Genomic DNA, 25,984 nt, shown 5'->3' with positions numbered 1-25,984 from the left:
CTTTTTGGACATCCACTGTTTTCAGTTTTTCACCATTTAGAAAGTACCTTGCTCTATCCTTTTTAGTTCCAAGTGCCTCACATTTGTCTACATTGAAATCCATTTGCCAGTTTTGCCCATTCACTTAATCTGTCGATATCCCTTTGTCATTTAATGCTTTCACCTCCACTGCCTACAATGCCGCCTATCTTTGTGTCATTGGCCAGTTTGGATATGTGGATTTCTATGCCATCATCTAAGACACATAGGGGAAAAATTTGTGTTCTCCAGCAAAGTTGCCGGTGTCACCGGTAACTGCTGCTAATGGCCGCAATGCTAACCGAGTCAAATTGGTTTGGGGGGCATGGCGATAGGTGACGCAGCGCTCACCTTCCGTGCAACGCTGTCCTGGTGGCGTTGCTGGAGGGATCCGGGACGAAGTTCCTGTCCAGTTGCGGCGTTGCAGTTTCTCTCGGCCTCCGAGAGCGAAGCTGTGGAGCTCGTAAGGAATTGTGGGCAATGAAGATGTCTGAGAATTAAAGGGGCCACGCACACTGAAGCAATACAAAATAAAATGCGGTAAATCAGAACATTTTTCTGCCCTTTCTGCCTTTAAAAAAATATTCAACATTCAAAAGAAGTCCCAAATGTGAATATTCAGCTCTTAAAGCTGAATTACCTTCCTAACCTCAACAAATGGGAAAACTGCCTCAGCACAAACACAACTGGCTCAGCAAGCCAGGGAAGGGGCACCGAGGGTCTCACACTCCAGCTTTGTGCAGGAGGTCAACACTGCAAGAGCGGCCTTCTACCCACAGGGGCCATGAGGATCTCCAGAAAGAGCGATGTGGGAGCACATCACTATGGCCGTCACTGCCAGCAGTGTCGCCCCCACCACCTGGCTCCAGTGCCCAAAGAAGCTTCATGACCTCAGACCAGTGATCAAGGTCAGTGAATGCATCTTCAATAGCTGTCTCCTACCAACTGCACCACTAGCCTCACACACTGCTCAGTGTCCGACCCCCAATCACTCACTCACCAACAATCTGCACCAATCACGAGGCACATCTCCCATTCCTAGCCTCACCTCACCTTGGAGGAGACGGTGCAAGCCATTCTTGGCAGGGGCATGGTTGAGCCCTTGGCCAGCGGTAGGGCTGAAAGGATACAAGATGTTGGTATCCTCATACGTTATCCTCTTTCTGGTATGCACTTCTTGCTTTCCCGCCCTCCTGTCAGCACAACTCCATCCTTGTGCCTTCCTCATTTCGCACACCCAGAAATGCATCCTGCCCAGCTAGTGGGTCGAGACAGCCTGCCCAGCCAATGGGACTGCAGGTGGATGATTCCATCCCGGATATCCCGGCCACAAAGGGGCTGTCTGGAATGCATCCTTCCATCTGATTCCTCCTCTTCGGCTTCCTCCTCTTCTGCATCTTCCTCTTCTGTGTCTTCCTCTTCCCTCTGCAAGCGGATGCTGTAAATGTGAAATGACAGCATAAAATGCTGGAAATACTCAGTTGGTCAGGTAGCATGTTGCCACGAGACGTGAACTCTGTTTTTCTCTCCACGGATGTTGTGTGACCTGCTGAGTATTCGCAGCATGTTCTGTCTTCTCAAAGGCCTTCATTTACCATCCAAGCCCTTGCAAGCGTCCAGCAGCACTCCCTACACACTTTAAAAAAAAACTTTTCATATCTATTGCAGCAAGCCACCACTTAAATAAAATTAAAAAAAACATAAATTCAAACTTACCTGAATGATGTGCCTTTAAGAGTTGCAGACATCGCCACTGTCAGCTTGCTTGCAGGACCCAGCGCTAGGGTCGAAGTTCGTGTTGGTGATGTTAAGTCAGCGTTGCACGTCGATTGATGTCACCATGTCGCCATTTTTTTCCCAGGGCACTGCCAGTTACCAGCAGCGCAAAGGGGGAGAGCAATATGGCGGCGGTCGTGGGACCCGCCCCACCAGCTGGCGAAAGAGCAGTGGCCGCCATTTTATTGCCATTCATGGCGCTACGGCATGTCAGTAAGGAGATGAATTTCTAGCCCATAATGTCTTTCATTATAAACACAGAAAATGCTGGAGAAACTCAGCAGGTCAGGCAGCATCTGTGAAGAGAGAAACAGAGTTAACGTTTCAGGTCGATGACCTTTCGTCAGAACTGGAAAACAGCAGGAAATGGAACAGATTTTTAAGCAAGTGCAGGGGCTGGGAAATGGGGGAGGGGATGAAAGAACAAAAGGGAAAGCCTGTGATAGGCTGAAAGGCAGGAGATATTAAGAGACATTGAGAGACAGTAAGAGATATTCAAGGCAAAAGGGGATGGTAATGGGACAGGTTAAGAAACCAAGGATGGCTCTAGATGAAGTGTAAATTGCGCTGGCAGAATGGAAGACAGCTGCCCTGTGGGAGAGAAGAACAGAACAAAAGTGTGGATAAAAAATATATATATGTTATGATCTGAAATTGTTGAATTCTATGTTGAGTCCAGAAGGCAGTAAAGTGCCTAATCGTAAGATGAGGTGCTGTTCCTTGAGCTTACGCTGAGCTTCCGTGGAACAATGCAAGAGGCTGAGGACGGTGAGGTCTGAGTTAGAGTGGGGCGGTGAATTAAAGTGACAGGCGACTGGAAGCTCGGGGTCCCCCTTACGGACTGAACAGAGGTGTTCCGCTAAGCGGTCACCCAATCTGCGTTTGGTCTCCCCAGTGTAGAGGAGACCACATTGTGAGCAGCGAATACAGTATACTAAATTGCAAGAAGTACAAGTAAATCGCTGTTTCACCTGGAAGGGGTATTTGGGGCCCTGAACAGTGGGAAGTGGGGAGGTATAAGGGCATGTAGACTCTGGAACAGTTCCCATGGATTGGAGGGTAGCTAATGTTACCCCACTATTCAAAAAAGGTGGTAGAGAGAAAACGGGGAATTATAGACCGGTAAGCCTGACATCGGTAGTGGGGAAAATGCTAGAGTCCATTATAAAAGATGTAATAGCAGAGCACTTGGAAAACAGTGACAGGATTGGACAAAGTCAACATGGATTTACAAAAGGTAAATTGTGCTTGACTAATCTACTGGAATTTTTTGAGGATGTAACTGGTAGAATAGATAAGGGAGAACCAGTGGATGTGGTGTATTTGGACTTTCAGAAGGCTTTCGATAAGGTCCCGCATAAGAGATTAGCGTGTAAAGTTAAGGCACATGGGATTGGGGGCAAGGTACTGACTTGGATAGAGAACTGGTTGGCAGACAGGAAGCAAAGAGTTGGAATTAACGGGTCTTTTTCCGAGTGGCAGGCAGTGACTAGTGGGGTACAGCAGGGATCGGTCCTAGGACCCCAGCTATTCACAATATATATAAATGATCTAGACGAGGGAACTAGATGTAATATCTCCAAGTTTGCAGACGACACAAAGCTGGGTGGGCATGTGTGCTGTGAGGAGGATACCGAGAAACTCCAGTATGATTTGGACAGGTTGGTTGATTGGGCAGAAGCATGGCAGATGCAGTATAATGTGGATAAATGTGAGGTTATCCACTTATAAGAACATAAGAAATAGGAGCAGGAGTAGGCCAATCGGCCCCTCGAGCCTGCTCCGCCATTCAATAAGATCATGGCTGATCTGATCCTAACCGCCAATCCATTATCACAGAACCATCTCCTGAATCTAACAGAATTAGACACACGAAATAGGAGCAGGATCAGGCTAAATGGCCCCTGGGCCCGCTCCGCTACCCACAGGGCCATGACCGATCCGAACCTAGACTCATGTCCAAATTCCTGCCCGCTCCCCGTAACCCTTAATTCCCTTTACTTCTAGGAAACTGTCTATTTCTGTTTTAAATTTATGTAATGATGTAGCTTCTACAGCTTTTTGGGGCAGCATATTCCATGGACCTACCACCCTCTGAGTGAAGTAGTTCCTCCTCATCTCAGTTTTGAAAGAGCAGCCCCTTATTCTAAGACTATGCCCCCTAGTTCTAGTTTCACCCGTCATCGGGAACATCCTCCCCGCATCCACCCGATCCAACCCCTTCACAATCTTATATGTTTCAATAAGATCGCCTCTCATTCTTCTGAACTCCAATGAGTAGAGTCCCAATCTACTCAACCTCTCCTCATATGTCCACCCCCTCATCCCCGGGATTAACCGAGTGAACCTTCTTTGTACTGACTCGAGAGCAAGTATGTCCTTTCTTAAGTATGGACACCAAAACTACACAGTATTCCAGGTGCAGTCTCACCAATACCTTGTACAACTGAAGCAATACCTCCCTATTTTTATATTCTATCCCCCTAGCAATGAAAGCCAACATTCCATTGGCCTTCTTAATCACTTGCTGCACCTGCATACTAACCTTTTGAGTTTCGTGCACCAGGACCCCCAGATCCCTTTGTACTTCAGTACTTTCCAGTTTCTTGCCATTAAGATAATAACTTGCTCTACGATTTTTCCTGCCAAAGTGCATAACCTCACACTTTCCAGTATTGTATTCCATCTGCCAAATCTCTGCCCACTTACTTAGCCTGTCTATGTCCCCTTGCAGGTTTTTTATGTCCTCCTCACTCACTACTTTCCCTCCCATCTTAGTATCATCTGCAAACTTTGATATGTTACACTCGGTCCCCTCCTCCAAATCGTTAATATAGATTGTAAAGAGTTGGGGACCCAGCACTGACCCCTGCGGAACACCACTAGTTACTGATTGCCAGTCTGAGAATGAACCATTTATCCCAACTCTCTGCCTTCTGTTAGATAGCCAATCCTCTATCCATGCCAGAATATTACCCTCAATCCCGTGATTTTTTATCTTAAGCAATAATCTTTTGTGTGGCACCTTGTCAAATGCCTTTTGGAAGTGTAAATACACTACATCCACTGGTTCCCCTTTATCCACCCTATATGTTACTTCCTCGAAGAACTCCAGCAAATTTGTCAAACATGACTTCCCCTTCATAAAACCATGCTGACTTTGTCCTATTAAATTATGATTATCCAAATGTCCTGTTACTGCCTCCTTAATAATGGACTCCAAAATTTTACCTACCACAGATGTTAGGCTAACCGGTCTATAGTTTCCAGCCTTCTGCCTACTGCCCTTTTTAAATAAGGGTGTTACATTAGCAGTTTTCCAGTCTGCCGGGACCATGGCAAAAACAGGAAGGCAGATTATTATCTGAACGGTAATAGATTGGGAGAAGGGGAAGTGCAACGAGACCTGGATGTCCTTGTGCACCAGTCGCTGAAGGTAAGCATGCAGGTGCAGCAGGCGGTTAAGAAGGCAAATGGTATGTTGGCCTTCGTAGCGAGCGGATTCGAGTACAGGAACAAGGATGTCTTGCTGCAGTTGTACAGGGCCTTGGTGAGACCACATCTTGAGTATTGTGTGCAGTTTTGGTCGCCTTATCTGAGGAAAGATGTTCTTGCCATGGAGGGAGTGCAGCGAAGATTCACCAGACTGATACCTGGGATGGCAGGAATGATGTATGAGGAGAGATTGGGTCGATTGGGCTTGTACTCGCTGGAGTTTAGAAGAATGAGAGGGGATCTCATTGAAACTTATAAAATTCTAACAGGACTAGACAGACTAGATGCAGGAAGGATGTTCCCGATGGCCGGGGAGTCCAGAACCAGGGGTCACAGTCTAAGGATAAGGGGTAAGCCATTTAGGACAGAGATGAGGAGGAATGACTTCACCCAGAGAGTGGTGAACCTGTGGAATTCTCTACCACAGAAGGCAGTGGAGGCTAATTCATTAAATATATTCAAGAAGGAGTTAGATATATTTCTTAAGGCTAAAGGGATCAAGGGGTATGGGGAGAAAGCAGGGACAGGGTACTGAATTTGGATGATCAGCCATGATCTCATTGAATGGCGGAGCAGGCTCGAGGGGCCAAATGGCCTACTCCTGCTCCTATCTTTTATGTTTCTATGTGTTGCATCTCCTGCGCTTGCATGGGAAGGTGCCGGGCGGAGGGGAAGGGGTGTTGGGGGCGATAGAGGAGTGGGCTAGGGTGTCGCGGAGGGAGCGGTCCCTACGGAATGCTGAAAGGGGAGGCGATGGTAAAATGCATTTGGTGGTGGGATCACGCTGGAGGTGGCGGAAATGGTGGAGGATGACACGTTGAATGTGGAGGCTGGTGGGGTGAAAGGTGAGGACAACGGGAACCCTTAACCGGGTCCGTTCTATCTCCCGCACTTCTGCCCTCACCCCTGCCCCTCCTTCCCGGAACCACGTGATCCCAGGGGACGCATCGAACTAACTGCACCCCTGGGATACGCAAGCACTGCGCGCCAGCAGTTGGACCAGGTCCTGGATCGGAATTCCACGGGGGCCCACAGCATAACGGCCGGCACGCTAGGTAAGTGCAGATCGGGGGCTTGCACCTGCGGGAAGCCCTGACCCAAATTTCTGGGCCATTGTCTCAATCTCTCCTGCCTTCCAGCCTATCACAGGCCTCCCCTTTTGTTCTTTCATCCCCTCCCCCATTTCCCAGCCACTACACTTGCTTAAAAATCTGTTCCATTTCCTGCTGTTTTCCAGTTCTGACGAAAGGTCATTGACCTGAAACGTTAACTTTGTTTCTCTCTTCACAGATGCTGTCTGACCGGCTGAGTATTTCCAGCATTTTCTGTTTTTATTTCAGATTTCCAGCATCTGCAGTATTTTCTTTGTCTTTCATTATGTCTGGTACTCTCTATGCCTTACAGACTTTCTCTCCCCTTCTCCATGTTTGTGTCTCTTTTTCTGTATGTTCTTTCTCCTTTTCCCCTCACCTGCCATAGAGAGCAGGAGCCAGCTAACATCAGATGGTCACAGAAAAGATGGGGGTAATTTTAACCTCACAAATGGATGAGTTGGGATCGGGCGAGATGTAAAAATTTTAAAAAATCTCAAACCTGACCCCAACCCACCTCCAACCTGCCCACTTCGGGGTTTAATGAGGCGGGACAGGGGGCAGGCGGGCCATTTAAATGTAGGCTGGGAGCCTCACATTTAACCTGTCTTACAGGTTTAACTCTGGCCGGCCGGGTTTTCCAGGCCTCAGGAAACCCAGCAGCTGAAGGGAGGCGAGGACAGCTTCGGGGAGAAGGTAAGTGCCTTCACAGCACTGCTTGTGGGTCAGGAAGAGCAGGAGTGCTTCCCTAGGCCCCTCCAAGCTACCTGCTTCCCTGGCTTTGCGCCCGCCCCCAGGATTGGACCCCTCCCACGCACTGATCTCATTGGATGTGGGGGTTTAAATTTATGTGTCAGAGTTCATCTGTCCCATTTGCTGCACAGTAGTCACTGTTCTCTTCTGAAATATTGCTGTCTTCTTTTGATTAGGTGTTATCCACTACCCTCACCGTAGGAAGGTGTGTTCTGCCTGAAGCAATCTGGGATTCTGTGGACAAGTTACGCTCTTCCGGGACAAAGGTAATCTTTCACCTGCAAAAAACTTCACTACAGTAACTCAATGCTGTGTTTGTAGCATCGGGATTGAGTTGCTGCTGCTCCTCCATTGATACTGACACACACGGGCCGCACAGTACCTGACAGGAGTGAAACATTCCCTTTTGCTCGCTGTGTGCTGTACAGGTATAGGAGCTGACACTGAGACACACACGAGCCGTACAGTACCATCGAATGATACAGCACACCAGGAGGCCATTCGGCCCATCGTGCTTGTGCCGGTTCTTTGGTAGAGCTATCCAATTAATCCCACTCCCCTGCTCTTTCCCCATAGCCCTGTACTTGTTTCCCATCAAATATTTATCCAATTCTCTTTTAAAAGTTGCTATTGTATCTGCTTCCACTGCCCTTTAAGTTGGTGCATTCCAGATCACAATAACTCGCTGTATAAAAATGTATTACCTCATTGTCGCCTCTGGTTCTTTTGCCAATCACCTTAAATCTGTGTCCTCTGGTTATCGACCCTTCTGCCACTGGAAACAGTTTCTCCTTATTTACCCTGCATGATTTTGAACACCTGTATCAAATCTCTTCTTAACCTTCTCTGCTCTAAGGAGAATGACCCAGGCTCTCCAGGCTTTCCACATGACTGAAGTCCCTTGTCCCTGGTACCATTCTAGTAAATCTCTTGACATCCTTCCTAAAGTGTGGTTCCCAGAATTGAACACAATACTCCAGCTGAGGCCGAACCAGTGTTTTATAAAGGTTTAGCATAACTGTAAAGGTTTCGCATAACCACACACAATGAATTGTTCCGTTTTACCCAGTGTGCACTGTACATGTACAGGAGTTAACACTGAGACACACACGGATTGCACAGTACCAGATGGGAGTGAATTGCTCCCATTCACCTGGTGTATACTGTACATGTACAGGAGCTGATACTGACATAGATGGGTGTTCAGTACCAGAGTGAATTGTTCCTTGTTACCTGGGGTAATTTTCCAACTTGGTGTTGCTGACGAAGAGCCTTGTCTGCTAGACTTGGGCTGGATTTTCCTTCTCTAAAGTGCCTGTTTTTGGGTGTTTTGTGGCTGTAGAAATGTAGGGGGAGAAATTCATTATAGCCTCGTTGGGGCTAAATCTTAAAAGTTTGAAAAATTAGCACCAGGCGCTAATGTTTCCAAACTTTTAAAAAATTCAGTTTTGCGCTCCAGGAAGGAAGTGGAGGGCTAAATCAAGCTTGGAGCGCAATGGGCAGCAGACGGGGCGGAGACTTCAGCAGCGCTGCACACTGGGCCGTGCAGCGCTACGGCGTTCAAAGGCTCCTTCCCTCCCTTAAAGGGAAGGGCCATCGCTGCAGGCTCTGCAATAGAAAAACTACCTACCTGGACCACCAAGGCAGGTGTGATCCCGCGTGATCAGCCCGGCACTCAAACAGCGTACCGGGCTGATCGATCGCGGGCAGGAACCTGCGAAAAAAAGCGGAACAACAAAAGTATGGTTTCTTTTTACTTAGCTCGGCCACCTCGCCTTTAATCATTTCCCTGAAGTGGCTGGCCGACTGATGCATGCCTCCTGCAGCTGTTGGTGTTTTCGGGTCCGGGGCGATGCGCACGGTGATGACATCACGATATCCGGGTGGAAGGAGATCGGGGCGCAATGCCATAGTGCCGCTGCAAAACTCCTGCCGAATATGGCGGGAGTCGATGTCCGCGCCGCGCCCAGTCGCAAAGCCATTTGCGCCCTGTTAGTGCCCCCGTCCTTCACCCTTACCATCTGCCCGGAGCCGGCCCCGCCACCTCTCATTGGGGGTGGGTGGGTGTGGCCAAGCTGTCCCTGCTCTTTCCACCATTTAACACCCCAACTTGCCAACTGAGTCTGCCCAGTGAGGGGAACCTGGGGGACCCAGGGTCTGATTTTCCAACGATAAATGATCACAGAACATTGGTGCCATGACCAGGGAGTGGCGACGATTTCCATCCATATAGTGGGGATAGCGGGTAAGTTGGAGGAAATCAGTAGCTGCACCTGGAGCACTATTGCAGGATGTATGTCAGGCCTTGCAGAACACCCTGGAGAATGTAGCAGTCCAGGAAATGTCTACAGTGATAAATGTCAAGAGGAGGTACTGGGGCAGTTGTGGTTTCCAGAATAGCAGCTTCCATAGATTCCTCACGAGATACACTCAACAGCACCATGGGTTAGCGCTTTCTTAATTGGCACCCTGCAGTCTGTTCAGCCGACCATTAGCCCAGGCGAGCTTGTGCCCACTACCAGTGGGCTGCAAGGAGTGGTTACAGATGCCTCTGTCTTGCAGGATAGTGACACTGCTGTATCTTCCTTCCATAAGTTTCTGATGTCAGCACATCGGGGCGTTTTGAGCCAGAGCCCGGTAACCCTTGCAAGCACAAGAGAAGTAAAACCAGTGGATGGTTCTTCAGGGACAGCAACGTCGCTGAGACGAGTTTCACCTCAGTCTTTGAAGGCTCCAGATGTGGAGAGACTAGAGAAGTTGGGATTTTTCTACTTGGAGCAGAGAAGGTTAAGGAGAGATTTATTAGGGGTATTCAAAATCATGAGGGCTTTAGATAGAGTAAATAAGGAGAAACTGTTTCCACTGGCAGAAGGGTCGGTAACCAGAGGACACAGATTTAAGGCAATTGGCAAAAGAACCAGAGGTGAGATGAGAACTTTATTCACGCAGTGAGTTGTTAGGATCTGGAATGCACTGACCGAAAGGGTGGTGGAAGCAGATTCAATAGTAACTTTCAAAAGGGAACTGGGCAAATACTTGAAGGGGGAGAAAATTGAAGGGATGATGGGGAAGAGCCGGGGAGTGGGATTAATTGGATAGTTCTTTCAAGGAGCCGTCACAGGCACGATGGGCCGAATGGCCTCCTCCTGTGCTGTGAGATTCCATGATTGTATGAAGTGACCCAGCCAACATTCTTCCAACCTTCTATCCCTGAGGGAGCAGCAGGTAGAAAGTGGACTGACAAAGTGATTGGGACCAAGATTGGGTCCAGGCAGTGAGCAAAGGGAGCGCAGTATGACAACGACCAGTGCACACGAGGCAGCCTGAGGATTGGAAGGCTGCCATCTGACGAAGTGAAGCAGCTGCTAAGAATGGGTAGATCTGGGTGTAGGCTAAGACAATGGCAAAGACAGAGACTGAAGGAGTGAGGCACCTGGGGAAGGCTCTGACCTTCAATTGATAGTTTTGGAAAGTGTTTGTTCCTTGACAAAACAAGTATTGTCAGTTTACAAGGAAACAAGAAGATAACAGAACCGGTCTGTTTCCAGTTTGAATATCGAAGTTGGAGTTATGGGCCTTCTGGTTTAACAAGTGAAAACTGCACTGCTCCAAATCGGACCCTGATAAACAGTTGGATTGTTTTGGATTCTGAATGAAAGAGTTCTGGATTAAACAGGACTGACTATATTTACTTACAAACTTTTCTGGCCAATTGCTTATGGCTGTACTTTAATTTCATAGCATTGGGGACTGCAGTTACTTGGCTATAAGTCAGCTGCTTGTCATCCAGCCATTAACAATTGGTTATTATAATCGAGTCTTACCAATGTCCTCAAGTGTTTGATACAGATTTGCAGTTCTCTGCGCTGTATGTGATTCCCAAACATCATCAGTCTTCTCAATTCATATGTACAGTGTGTTGCTAACTTAATAAACCCGTGAAGAAAACTCTTGGCCCTATAATAACCTTGGTCCTGAAGAGTGAGTGGGCAAAACTATGGCAGATGGAGTTTAATGTGGGCAAGTGCTAGGTCATCCACTTGGACCTAAGAAAGATAAATCAGAGTCTCTTAATGTCTCTTCTTTCATCCCCTCCCCCATTTCCCAGCCCCCAAACTGCCTTTCAATCTGTTTCACTTCCTGCCTTTTTTTCTCAGTTCTGAAGAAGGGTTTCGACCTGAAACGTTGACTCTATTTCTCTCTCCACGGATGTTGCCTGGCCTGCTGAGTTTTTCCAGTGTTTTCTGTTGTTATTTAAGATAAATCAGAGTATTTTCTAAATGGTGAGAAACTAGGAACTGTAGAGGAGCAGAGAGATTTGGGAGTCCAGGTACACACATCATTTAAAACCAGTAGACAGGTACAAAAAGCAATCAAAGAGGCTAACAGAATGTTGGCCGTTATCTCAAGGGGGCTGGAATACAAAGGGCAGGAAGTTATGCTTCAGTTGTATAAAGCCTTGGTCAGACCCCATATAGACTACTGTGTTCAATTTTGGGCATCGCACCTCAGAAAGGATATAATGGCCTTGGCAAGGGTGCAGCACAGAGTCACCCGAATGAGGGCTTAGAGGGTTACATTATGAAGAGAGTTTGCATAAGCTTGGTTTGTATTCCATGAGATTAGAAGATTGAGGGGGTGATCTGATCGAGGTGTTTAAAATGTTAAAAGGATTCGATAGGGTAGATACAGAGAAACTATCCCTTCTGGTGAGGGAATCCAGAAGAAGGGGACAGAATCTTAAAATTAGAGCCAGACCATTTAGGAGGGAAATGAGGAAGCACTTTTTCACACAAGGGGTAGTAGAAATCTGGAATTCTCTCCCCCAGAAGGCTGTGGATGCTGGAGGTCAATTGAAGCTTTCAAGACTGAGATCAATAGATTTTTGTTGGGTAAGAGTGTCAAAGGGCTATGGCGCTAATGCGGGTAAATGGAATTCAGGTACAGATCAATCTAATTGATTGGCAGAGCAGACTCGAGGGGCAGAATGGCCTCCTCCTGTTCCTCAGTTCCTAGGTTGCGCGGGCCTGTGATGCCAGCAATGACTCCAGGATTGTGCCCATCAGGATCCTCTGCCACTGACCTGGCTGGACTTTGTGTGGTCAGGGGAGGAGCCATCATTTGTGTATGATAGGCAGGTGCCCACGCTTGTTTCGGATGGGAGGAGATTCTGGCTCAAACATGGACCCGTGGAAACTGATGTACTTAATGTCCGGCACTTGTGCTGCACTCTCAGCGGGCTCACGGCGAGACTGCACTGCAAGGCCTGTGGACTTTCGGCGCCCTTTACCAAAGTACCCTGGCTCTGAATTTCGCCGGGGCCTTTGGGAGGTTGCAATGCCACAGGGCCAGTAATATCGCCCGCCAGTTAACTGCACCACTGACCCCACCAGAATTAGAAGGGTCAGCATATTTGCATAGCGGCTGGTGACCTTTGTGAAACAGGAGAAATACACTGTGAGGGTGGAGGGGAGCTGACGTGTTGCTGAAGACTTTAAGAGACTGCAGCAACTTAAGATGGCAGCAGTTTTTTAAAGGGTGGCAGGTAAATGCTTTTTCCTCCAACTTTTGTCAGAATATTGAACTGCGCAGAATTCTGACAAAAGTTGGTGCTTTCTCAAGATTCTTTTGAGAAGAGCAGCAGATTCCCCCAGAAGGAAAATCGGATGGGTTCTGTAATGGGCAGGTGATCCGCTTCGCCAGATTACCGGCCATACGGGAAAGATGGAAATTCACCCTATTATGTTGACATTGGAACTGCTATTTGCTGAGCTCATTAGGTCCCACGAGGTGAAGTGAAGTGAGGTGACATGGTTGTTTAGTGAGACACAAAGACTGAGGGCTGGATTTTGCCAATCGGGAGCTTTTGGAGGCGGGACTCCCACTTGTTGGGTTTCAGTCCCGCCTCCATCAACTTCTGGCCAACCCACGCTATTTTCCCTTGATTGACCTTGTTAAGTCCGCCCAGCGGGCTTAGCAGGCCAATTAAGGGAAAGCCGGTTACAGAGAATGTCAACGTATGATGTTTCATCTGTCAAAAATTTTTGACAGATGAATTGCCATCGTTTGACAGCTCTGCAGAAATTAGATGGTTGTTGCATTGGAGGATGCAATGGCCATCTACCATCTCTGCCGTGGAGGTGTGAGACTCTCCGCATACCCAACTCTTGAAGCCTGCAGGAAGAAACAAAGGTAAGTAAACTTTTTCTAACACTTTCTACTTACCTCACATACTCACCTCTCCACACTTGCACCCATCACTTACCTTCACAGCGCATTTTTGCACCCCTCTGACCCCTGCAGACCCACTGCTCGCCTCGGTGACCCTGGCGGGGTTCGCAGCCTTCAGGAAGCCCGCACTTGTGTGGGTAAAATGGGGATAATCCTCTTATCTGCCTGTTAACAGGCAGATAAGTGGCACTAATCCCCTTCGCCTCCAAGGAGATGGGACCCGGCGTGGGTCGGCTACCCGCCTCCTGGCAAGATGGCACGGAGGCATGTTGGGCACCCGCCCCCAAATTTTACCATTTTCCTGGCAGTCCCGCCTCCATACCCACCTCCCCAGGGCTGTCAAGATTGCACCTTGAGGTTTTCTCAAGGTAGGATTAGATGACGGCTGGGGAGATGTGATGGGAGTGTAGTCGAGGAGTGCTTTAATCCAAGTGGAATGTATTACTAATAATCTAGCTACGAATTTCCCTGGCAGTCGGGATAATGGCCTCCTCTGAGTTAAGATTTTGGGTTCCAAGTTCCTCAGCCTCCATAGCAGCCAGGTCTTCTTTCTACAGAGATCCCGGTTCCATTCCATCCTGAATGAAGAAGTTGTGCAGGGCAGAGGAACTAACGGGGAGAAAAACAGCAGTGCACCTCCTGATCTGTCAAGAACCTTCCCTTCAGGATCCCGATAGTCCTTTCAATTGACACTAAGCAGAAATTTTGACAGTTGAATTCTCTTTCCATTGATGGGTTAGCAGTGTAGTATGAATACTATGCGCGCATGTTAATCCACCGCTAGCCTGCTGCATCGTCCTCCCAGGGCCCTTATTTGCCACGTGGGGCAAGTTTGGAGTGTTAATACCGCTCCTGATAGGCTTACCGCTGCCTGGAAAGAAGGAGCGAACTTCAGTTCTGGTGCACCTGGAAGGGCTCCTGGATTCTTGGACGCTTCCGTGGAGTTCCTCTTGGCAGAAGTCAGGGCTGGAAGAGCAAGATTGTTGGGCACTGAGGGCGTGAAGCCCCATGATGTTTTCCATCCTGCAGTTCCTACCGCCACATAGAGATGGGGAGATCGAACTCACGGCGGACCTTAAAGGGGAATGGCGATTTTGCTTCGGAGGATAATCCGGTGTAGTTCTTTTAGTGCCCAATTTGAGGTGGTAGACTTTAAGAAGCCATTTTATTCTGTTTTATGCTCCAAAGTCACCCCCAAAGTAGTGGTAATTCACAGGAGAATCCAGCCCTGAATCTCTTAATTTCTTAAATTATTTTTCTCTTTTTTAATTTTTTTAAGGAAAACAACAGAGCTGTCAATATTGGGGAAATGCTCGGAATGACAAGTCAGAATCACAAGGAGCTGAGTGATGGACATCAATAGGTGTTACATTTTTAATATGAAATGACTGAGCCTCACTCTAAATGAATGAACGTTCACAGAGATCAGAACTAGTTCTCAAGATAGGTTTGGATGAAGAAGGCTCTTTGATCCACTTGATCCCATTCTTCCACAATACCAACCCTACTAAACTCCCATTGCAGCATCGAGCTTCTTCTTAAATGAGTCCAGTGTCCTGGCCTCAACCATTCTCCCTAGCAACCTGTTCTTTTTGTTGATTACTCTCTGCGCAAGGAAATGCTTTCAAGCGCCTGACCTGAACTTGCCCATCACAACCCTGAGCCCGTCCCCTGCAACTCCGGATTGATGTTAAAACATCTTCTTTTATCCTTAAGACCACTCATTCCACATTGGAATAGCAATTGTGGACTGCGACTAACACTGGTTCATCCCTAATTTATATAAAACAACTCCAGCAGTCTTAAACTATAAACTCTGTTGTGAGCACATATGGAAAAAGAAAATTCCTGGCCAAAGCCCCTGGTGACCCTCTAGAAATGGAGCAGTAATCAAAAAACAACCCAAACAGGCCCCATACCCATTTATTAGTGTAACATAAACTATGACAAAGAGTAGTGGCAATCTGGAACTCTCCCTCTCAAAAGACTGCGGATGCTGGGTAAATTGGAGGTTTCAAGACTGAACTCGATAAATTTTTGGTATCAAGGGATATTGAGCAAAGGCGGGTAAATGGAGTTGAGGTGCAGATCAGCCATGATCTAACTGATTTGCAGAGCAGACTCAAGGGGTTGAATGGCCTCCTCCTGTTCCTAATCTTCCTATGTTCCTATTGAGGACAATTGATTTATACTATGTGCTGCTGTTGCGTCAGTGATTTAATAATGTCTTCCTAACACAGCTTCTTGTTCTGTAGGAAATGTGTGTATTGCGTTTTAAACCTGCTACCAGTGGCAACTCGTGGCCGTACGCCATGTACTACTCATATTTAAACAGCCGGCAGAGATACGGTGCTGTGGTACTTGAGCAAGGGTCACCTAAGAGCGTGTATCTCATACCTCTCCCTGCACTACAGAAAGTTCCATCCAGACTGCCACCTCTCAGTGGTCCAGGTAAGGCAAGATGTTAAATTGCAACATGATTATCACTGTTACATTCAGGATTCTGTTAAGCCTTTGGCAACCCACAGGATTCTGTATAACACACCCTGGATGTAGAATCAGGTATTTCTCAAACGTGCATTGAAAGAAAAGAACTTGCATTTCTATAGCGTCTTTCACGACCTCAGGAAGTTCCAAAGCGCTTTAGAGTCAATGAAGTACTTTTGAACTGTAGTAATATGGCAGCCAAGTTGTGCACAGCAAGATCCCACAAACAGCAAAGAGGAATGACAGATAACATGTTTCAGTGATGTTGGTTGAGGGATATATATTGGCCTGGACACTGGGGGAGAACTCCCCTGCTCTTCTTTGAAATAGTGCCATGGGATCTTTTCCATCCACCTGAGAGAGCAGGTGCTTCATAGAAACATAGAAGATAGAAGCAGGAGTAGGCCATTCGGCCCCTCGAGCCTGCTCTGCCATTCAATGAGATCATGGCTGATCATCCAAATTCAGTACCCTGTCCCTGCTTTCTCCCCATATCCCTTGATCCCTTTAACCTTAAGAAATATATCTAACTCCTTCTTGAATATATTTAATGAATTGGCCTCAACCGCCTTCTGTGGTAGAGAATTCCACAGGTTCACCACTCTCTGGGTGAAGAAATTCCTCCTCATCTCAGTCCTAAATGGCTTACCCCTTATCCTTAGACTGTGACCCCTGGTTCTGGACTCTCCCGCCATCGGGAACATCCTTCCTGCACCTAGTCTGTCTAGTCCTGTTAGAATTTTATAAGTTTCAATGAGATCCCCTCTCATTCTTCTAAACTCTAGCGAATATAAGCCTAATCGACCCAATATCTCTTCATACGTCATTCCTGCCATCCCAGGTATCAGTCTGGTGAATCTTCGCTGCACTCCCTCCATGGCAAGAACATCCTTCCTCAGATAAGGCGACCATAACTACACACAATACTCAAGGTGTGGTCTCACCAAGGCCCTGTACAACTGCAGCAAGACATCCTTGCTCCTGTACTCGAATCCTCTCGCTATGAAGGCCAACATACCATTTGCCTTCTTAACCGCCTGCTGCACCTGCATGCTTACCTTCAGCGACTGGTGCACAAGGACACCCAGATCTCATTGCATTTCCCCTTTTCCCAATCTATTGCTGGTCAGATAATAATCTGCCTTGCTGTTTTTGCCACCAAAGTGGATAACCTCGCATTTATCCACATTATACTGCATCTGCCATGCATCTGCCCAATCGCCCAACCTGTCCAAATCATACTGGAGTTTCTCGGCATCCTCCTCACAGCACACACGCCCACCCAGCTTTGTGTCGTCTGCAAACTTGGAGATATTACATCTAGTTCCCTCGTCTAGATCATTAATATATATTGTGAATAACTGGGGTCCTAGCACCAATCCCTGCGGTACCCCACTAGTCACTGCCTGTCACTCGGAAAAAGACCCGTTTATTCCAACTCTTTGCTTCCTGTCTGCCAACCAGTTCTCTATCCAAGTCAGTACCTTACCCCCAATCCCATGTGCTTTAACTTTGCACGCTAATCTCTTATGCGGGACCTTATCGAAAGTCTTCTGAAAAGTCCAAATACACCACATCCACTGGTTCTCCCTTATCTATTCTACCAGTTACATCCTCAAAAAATTCCAGTAGATTAGTCGAGCATGATTTAGCTTTTGTAAATCCATGTTGACTTTGTCCGATCCTGTTGCTGTTTTCCAAGTGCTCTGCTATTACATCTTTTATAATCTTTAACCTAGTCATACTCAGCTGGACCAGATGCTGGCTCATCCACCTCTCATTGCACCTAGCTTGTCAGCTGTCTCCTCCGGCTTTTGTTCCCATTTTCCTCCCCACCCCATGCCCTTTCAATTCTCCTCAGTTAATCTCTCCACTCTGACTTTGATGGCCCCAGGCAGTGCCAGCTACCTATGCTCTCTCTATCACCCATCAGAATTTTCTCTCAGGAACAAAGCATCCTCCTGCATTGTCTTACCTTGGATCCGAACATCCTAGGCCTGACTGAAACTTGGCTCACTGATGGCAACTCCTGCCCCTTTATTGAGTGCACTCTGCCTGACTGCACGTTCTACCGTGTGCCTCTCTACTGTGGAGTTGGTTTTGAAGCATGCTCCACCTCTCATCTTGGTCTATTGCCATACTTCTCTCACACCATTTCCTTGTTTGAACAGCTCAGTCTCTGCCTCTCTTCCCAATTCTTTTTGAAGACCATCATAATCTATCACCCCTCCCCATCCTAAGGTCCCTTCGTGCTTTCCTTGTCAGTTGTTGTCTTCACTCAGCTATACTTGTATTTAGTGACTTTAACCTGCACCTGAACTCACCTTACCCTGTCTCCTCTAAATACTCAACCTGACCCTCCAATTAAACCCTGTTAATTTAATGGCCTCACCAGATAGAAAATCACAGTCAGTGACAGGGCTATGTCTGACCACTGCTTCATCATACGTGACCTCTTGCTGTCTCCCTCCTTTTCATCCTCTTGTTACCACCCTGAAAGAAACGTTCCCCCAACCCTGTCACCAGCACTTTTTTCAACACCCTCTCCTCTGGCCTACACTTCCCTACAAATTGCTCAGCTACTGCTTAGCCTCCATTTTTGATGCTCTCTTCCGCACTGGACCTCGCAGATCTCCCAGCCCCACTATTCCCTTTGTACAAGAGCTGCTCCCTGGTATCAAACTCATGGCCTGGAGACCAGAGCACATGTGGATGTTAACCAGCCTGGCAAAACTGCCTCGCTCTTCTCAACAGCCATATCCTCCTAGCACTCCAAAGTCAACCTAGAGGACAAGGACAACCTCAGACTCCTCTTTGCCGCCACTAACCATCTCCTCCAGCCTTTCTCCGGCACATCCTCTGTCCTCACCCCTAATTCAAGATGTGACAAGCTCCTGGCTTCTTTTTTTCCAAAATCGAAGCCACCTGTTCAGCCATCTATGCCTTCTTTGCTTCTTCCTCTCTCCCTTCTGAACCCATCCCCCACCTTCCTACACTCTGCAAGTTCTCATCAGCCTCATTTCCTCCACGGAGTCTAACACCTGTTTCTCAGTCCCCTTCCACACTAGCCTCTGATCACCCAGCTCCCCCTTCTTGCCTGTACATTCACAAACATTGACAACCTTTCCCTTTCTTCCAGCATTCTTCATTCCACTTTTAAAAACTACTGTCCTCACTGTCTCCTTAAAAAGCCCACCCATGACCTATTTATCTTTGCAAACTACCACTCTGTGACGGTGCGGTTCTGTGTGAAGTTATGTACTTCAGCAAGTATTATGGGCGTATGGCTTTCATCGGGGAAGGATTATAGGTTGGTTTCACGTCCCCCAATCCTCTACTCTACTGGCCTGGATATGTTGACCCTTGCTATGCTGTGGTTCCCTGGTACCAGGCAATTCTTCATAGGTGAGGCCAGACAGTGAGAATCAGAAAACATGGGAATATGGAAGAAAAAAGAAAGACTTGCATTTATATAGCATCTTTCATGACCTCAGGACGTCCCAAAGCATTTTACAGCCAATGAAGTACTTTTGTAACCAATGTAGGAAATGCGTCAGCCAATTTGTGCAAAGCATGGTCCCATAAACATAAATATGATAATGACCAGATTAACTGTTTTTTAGTGATGTTGGTTGAGGGATAAATATTAAGTTCTCCCAGGATACCGGGGAGAACTCCCCTGCTCTTCTTTAAATAGTGCCATCGGATCTTTTACTTCCAGCTCAGAAGGCAGACTGGCCCTCCAAAGTCTAATCCAAAAGACGGCACCTCCGACAGTGCAGCACTCCCTCAGCACTGCACTGGGGTGTTAGCCTAGATTATGTGCTCAAGTCTCTGGAGTGGGGCTTGAACCCACAACCTTCTGACTCTGAGGCGAGTGTGCCACCACTAAGCCACAGCTGACTCTCTATAAAGGAGCCTTTATAGGAACAGGAGTAGGATATTCAGCCAATCAAGCTTGTTCTGCACACTATTCAACTGCAGGGGCAGCCCAGCTAACTACAGCAGGAATCATTGGGCATTAATCAGGAACAGCCGACCTGGTTGAGTTCCCCCCCACCCCCAGCCGCACCCGGGGCTGAGCCCAATTCTAATACCACTCTCGCTGCTCCACCTGACAACAGTTTAGCTTCATTTCACATTAGGTAGAGCATTTACCAACTGGGGAACTCATTGAGCGATTAAAAAAAAATAAAAAAAAAATAACCCTACTCAGTCTGCAGTGAAAGAGCATTTAAAGGCCGGGGAGGAGCTGGTAGAATACTTTACTGAAACTCTGCTGCTGTCTTTGACAGGGTTGGAATCATCTCACCCAGATCTGCTGCTGGCGTTAGCATTCTCCAAGAAGCAACACTCAGCAGGTGCCTTTAGGAAATCTCATGAATGTAGAAGAGGGCCTGATCGGTGTTTGCAGGAAACCAAATACGTTGAAGAGATCGACAAAGAGCACCTTTCTGGCCACTCCCAGCTTTCTCCCTTTTTGGCTAAACCTAGGGGACAACCGTGCATCCTGCCAATGTTGGCCACCATACCCTGTACCCAACCAAGAGAATTGCTTCATCATTCATGTCAAATGAAGTCAGCAGATTTGGTGTTGGGAGACCTATTGCCCAGTGAAGAGCAGTTCTCCTATACTGACTTGTCAAGTAACTTTGCTGATGAGATGTTGCAGTCTTTCTACTGTGGCGAGCAGGAGTCAGCTGGGATAGGAAATGTGTTTGGACCTTCTGCTTTTACAGGTGAATGGGCAAATGACGGACAAGATGAGGACTTCGATACAAATGAACAACAACATCATGGGGATGATGCAGGGAAAGAAAATGAGAGCAGAGCAAGAAGTGAAAGGTTAAACACGGAATCAAACCTTTTAACCCAGTTTAAACCAGCAGATGTCTTACCTGAAAACTTTCTACTCAATTCAGTGCTTCAACAGGAAGATGAATCATGCAAAGAAGGGGACACGCCTACAAATGAACAAGAGGCTGATGGGGCCGCAAGTACCCAATACAGAGAAGATATGAAAACATACATGAAGGAGCTGGATAAATTATTCACAAAGGTTCCTCTGAGCACATTTTCACAACATGAAGATTGTAGCCATCTGCGTTCTACAATCTCTTGCTGTGCTGATGTTTTGAACCATCTTTTATCTGGCAGTAACAACAGTCTAACCTGTGAGGCACAGATTCCTACATATCCACATGAAAGTCCAAGTAGTACCATGGCAAGTCAGGAAGGTCCTCTTCCTTTACTCACACTTCAGATGCCCAATAATGCTCAACATCCGGGCCACAGCGGAACAATGACTCTTGAGCCTGGGGTTCTCCCTCATGTTTTGCCAGCTAATGCAGTGACAATGCAACAAGTAGAGGTTCCAAACGGAACACAGCATCTTTTTCCCTTTAGGTTTAACTGTTCTTGTCGCCAAAGAGGAATAGACACAGAATCGTGCCAACTTCCAGGAGAACATTTGTTGTCTCCATATTGTCCCACCCAGACTGGTGTAAATAACATCAGAGGACAGGCTGGGCTAAATTCCAGTTTCTAACAGACTGCAGTACGTAGTTGAATGGACAAGAGTCAAGTCCTCGTGAGAATAATGATAGAAAAGTAAGTGGAGTGCAGGTGCAATGAAACTCCCAGCTAGTGTAGAGACCCGTATTTAAAATCCAGATACACCACAGATTTCTATCCGAAGTTAGTTAATGTGGGTTTTTTTTTTTAAAGAATTTTTTGCTGGATGGAGACCAGGTCAACATGTTTTTATTTTCACACTGGCAGAGAAAGTTCAACTTTTTATTGGAATTTCACATTGAAGAGAAATGTTGAGTCTCTCTTTTAAAATGGGTGCGACTGTTTGGAAACCCGTGTTTTTGAGTTTAATGATTAAGGTTTTTAAACAAATGCAGGAAGCTGCAGAAAGTGTCTGTTGAACGCCCCGAGCTCTCCTCGATGTCTGGTCCTCAGTTCAGTTTTTGCACTTTCACCCGTACAGGGAAAGTAAGTTTCAGAGCGAGCATTACTCACTCATTGAAAGCTGCTGTTAGGTGCTTCAAGGATGTTGATCGCGGTCCTGTCACTGTTTGATGATGTCAGAGTGTTTGCCACTAACAACTGAAATCCATGGAGGGACCAGAACCATTGGCACGGTTCCTTATTTTTGTGTTCAATTAAGAAGGGGGGTTAAGCCTCTCTCTATTCGAATACACAACCATTGCTGATTGTGTTAGTGGAACATGCCTCCGGGGCTTAACAGGCAAATAAGGCACAGGCTTTGTTAACCTCAGTTTAATCATAAGTACAGTTTATAATTAAGAAGTTAATTATTTATCCATCTGTGTGTATATTTGTACCTAATGAGTGAGTGTGAGCCAGTGTATGTATGAGTAAGCCTGTGTTTTTATGAGTGAGCCTTTGTGTGTGTGTCTGACAATGTGAGGCAGTGTGCAAGTGTGTTTGAGTGAACGTGTGACTGTGTGTGAGGCATTGAGTGTGTGTGTGTGTGTATGAGGCAGTGTGTGTGTGAGGCATTGAGTCTGTGTGTGTGTGTATGTGTGAGGCATTGAGTCTGTGTGTGTGTGTATGAGGCAGTGTGTGTGTGAGGCATTGAGTCTGTGTGTGTGAGGCATTGAGTCTGTGTGTGTGTATGAGGCAGTGTGTGTGTGTGTGTGAGGCATTGAGTCTGTGTGTGTGTGTATGAGGCAGTGTGTTTGAGTGTGAAACAGTGTGAGCGTGTGTGTGTGAGGCATTGAGTCTGTGTGTGCGTGTGTGTATGAAGCAGTGTGTTTGAGTGTGAAACAGTGTGAGCGTGTGTGTGTGAGAGTGACCGACAGGCGGTTTCAGTGACTGTGAGCCAGTGAGTGTGTGACAGACCGTGCTTGCTGTGTTTCTGTTGCTGTGGCTTTGAAGTACATTTTGACAGGAATCAAGGAATATTGGACCTTTATGTTTTATGCTATTTAAAAAAAAAAACTGCTGTTTATTATTTAATGTTTGCACACTTTATAAAAGGTTTTAAAGTGAAGAGCATCACAAAGTAAATGTTCTGTTGTTTTTCTTGTGCTGTTTTTAAGGAGCTGTCATTCTTTTATAAGAGCACAGTGTGGTATTTCTTCCTTGTTCTTCCAAAACAAACAGGCCGTAAAGGATGAGGAAAATTGATAATCTGTTTGAAATAGAGCAATATCCCCTCCACTCTGAGTATTCTGTACTGTGGTGGGAATCTTGAAAGTTATGGATGTCCCTAATGGTGCAGCGGTCAGAGTTAGTGGTCTGAGGGTTAAGGTACCAGGAGGAAAGTTTGTTCGAAAGTCATTTCGACAAAAGCAGATTCTGACACTCTTCTGTTTTCAGAAAATTTAAGTTTTAATGATGTAATTTTCTAATATTGTTTTATAAAGAAATGTACAACTATTTCTAACTCGCTGCAATGAACATTGACCCATCAAGGAGTGACACCACATCATCATATCACAGGGCAGGGAACCAGGAACAGGACGACTGTTTAAACGCTGAGATAGAAATAAAAAGCTGCTGGGAATCTGAAATAAAAACAGAAAATACTGGAGGTGCAGAATCTGTCAGAATCTGAGGAAGACAGACTAACCATTCTGCATCTTCCAGTATTTCCTGTTGTTAAACCCTCATCCTCGTCCCAGTGAGAGATTGTTCAGTGCAGACACAGACGGACTATTTCTGGAAACAAATTTCACTGATGTGGAGATGTGGAAATTCCACCGATTGTAGATCCCCTCAGTTGTGTTTGTGTTCAACAGGTTCCGTTCTCCCCAGAGGTGCTTCCCATTCACCAGAGAATCGGCAAAACCTTTGTATCTGAAGCCATTTTTCTCCTGCTGCTGTTTAATTCTGATTCCAGCAGATTCCAGTTTACACTGGCTAAATTCAGGCTGCGGGCTGAGCTGAGAACTAAAATGTCTGGGATATAAAAGCAGCTTAACTTCCGGTACAGTGAATGCGATACGCTGAGAGTGTTGAGCTTCTCTCTCACTGTCTTTGCTTCAGCAAGCTGGTGGCTTTTTGGATAGACAGTTAAGCCTTGCGGCTTTTCTAAAGGGCACAAAGGGAGAGCCGGTAAACGAATCACAGCCGTAGGCGAGAGCACTAAAATAGGGAAAAACACAAGCTGAACAATCAGTACTGGAACTGTTGCTGAATTATCATCATTGCGGACCCAGTTACTGACTGCACCGCACATTTTCCTCTTGGGCGCTGTTATTTATTACTACTGTAATATATTTATTTGCTAGTGAGCAGATTTGTTCTCATCGACAAAACTGTGAATATTTAACATGTCACTGTACAATACAGGAGCAGAGAGTGCGTTGTAATATATTATTTATACGTTCATTTGAATGGAAATCTTTTATGTTCTAAAGTGCTGATTTAGAATTCTATTATGAATAAAACCAGAAGGTGTTAAATACTCAACAAGCACAGTGCTATTTGAACTGATTGCATCATTGTTTTCCTCTGCTAATATTTGTGAAAAGATAGAATTGCATAGAATTTACAGCACAGGAACAGGCCTTTGGCCCAACAGGTCTGTGCCGGCGTGCATGCCCCACATGAGCCTCCTCCCACCTTACTTCAGTCGCTCTGTTATTCGAGAAGTGTCCAGCACAAATGGTGCTGAACTATCAGTTTCGTAGTAAATGATTACTGGGTTAAATTAACTATAGCATGGCAAACAAAGATACATGCACACACTTTTGTCCTGTACTATTTTTGAAATTAGACTAATATCAGGAGGACAGCAGATAATAGAAAAAGGTAAATACATAGGGGGAAAAATTGGGTGGCGCCGCTTTTGGGGTTAGCGCCCCAAAAAAGTTAACGCCGGAAACTCCGCATTAGCGCCACAAGCAAGAGGTGGAGCACGACTGGAAACACCCCAGCTCCTTCTTGGGGCGCTATAACTGAAGATCGTAGCACTACGTGCAACAGCGCCATGCGCGTTGGCACAAAGCACTGCATCATTGCAGGCCACCTCCCCTGGTTAAAGGGAATGGGCCTAGCGCTGCACGCACCGGGGAGCGGGGTGCTGGGAAAACTCAGTGCCGGGCTGAGCGATCGTGGCTGGCACCCCGAGAAAAAAAGGGGAAGGGGGCAATTGCTGACAGTCGGCCAAAAACAAATGGCTGCCCAACACCCGCCCCTTTTACTAGAGCCACCGCCGCTGCAAAAAACGCCACCCTGACCCTGTCGGACATATCGTCCAGCGATAGGTCAAGGGGCGCAAGGGAAGTTTGCAGCTGGGGCGCAAGTGGGGTGCTGCCCATGGCGATGACCTCATCGCTGGCGCCGCGGGGTGCTACTGGCTACCACCGCCACTAACCTCCCGCTGAATTTCGCAGGTGGCATTAGCGGCGCTGCGCCCAGGCGGTAGGGGATCTGCGCCCTGTTTGTTCCCCCCGGGGGCGCTAATGAGAGGTGCAAACCAACCCAATTTTTTCCCCATAGGATGCTGCCCGAGTCTGGTCTGAGCAGCCGGTATATACAGTGTGTAGAGGGCTAAGAATCAGCAGGATGTAGACATCGTTCCAACCTCTGCTCGGCCAGCATTTCTTTCCTTTGGGTAAGCAAAGTGAGAGCTGACACAAGCAACTCATTCTCCAGTAAAGGCACAAGCTGGATACCTGTGCCAACAGAGGTCACAATGGAGCAGCAGCACCGGAAGATGCTAACAAACTGTTCGTATTTAGCAGTGCTCTGAAGATTGCTCTCATAGAACAATGGGCTCAGGGAAATTAGTGAAAAGTGAAAAAAACATCCTTTTGCTTCTTAAGGCCTTGTTAAAGGCCTATCACAAACCACTTGTGCTGAATTTCATTGCCTCACCCCACCTCAGCCTCTCAATCAGAACAGGAATACTGAACTCCAGGTCATATCTGACACTGGCAAGTGTAATTGAGTGGGGAGTTTCAAAGTATCGTCATAGCTGCAGAGAGGCTGGAAAGATAAGCGCGAGTTTATGTAGATTATTCAGAGACACGGAGCAACTATCTCATTACCGGTGACTTATTGAAATGTACTCCAGAGAAAAGCAGAACCACCGGTAATTAAATGCAACATTTATTGCATGTAGATCCAATCAGTCTCTCCCCATGCTGCTC

The 25,984-nt window shown here is 46.8% G+C and overlaps 1 protein-coding gene across 1 annotated transcript in view; it reads left to right on the top strand.

The window, feature by feature from the left end:
• Window positions 1-24,302, top strand: part of LOC147103069 (uncharacterized) — an 82,159-nt gene extending 57,857 nt beyond the window's left edge. The window contains exons 12-14 of the mRNA XM_085962354.1: window positions 7,310-7,399; window positions 15,620-15,815; window positions 20,147-24,302. Coding sequence (XP_085818480.1) covers window positions 7,310-7,399; window positions 15,620-15,815; window positions 20,147-21,399 — 1,539 coding nt within the window. The 3' untranslated portion in view covers window positions 21,400-24,302. The remainder of the gene's footprint in view (window positions 1-7,309; window positions 7,400-15,619; window positions 15,816-20,146) is intronic.
• Window positions 24,303-25,984: the final 1,682 nt, after the last annotated feature.

The sequence above is a fragment of the Somniosus microcephalus genome, chromosome 20, assembly GCF_052327205.1.
Source record: "Somniosus microcephalus isolate GS21.2 chromosome 20, FLI_Smic_1.0, whole genome shotgun sequence".
In the NCBI taxonomy this organism is placed as follows: Eukaryota; Metazoa; Chordata; class Chondrichthyes; order Squaliformes; family Somniosidae; genus Somniosus; species Somniosus microcephalus.
The sequence above is the reverse complement of the archived record's forward strand: the minus strand, read 5'-3'. Positions and strand labels throughout refer to the sequence as shown.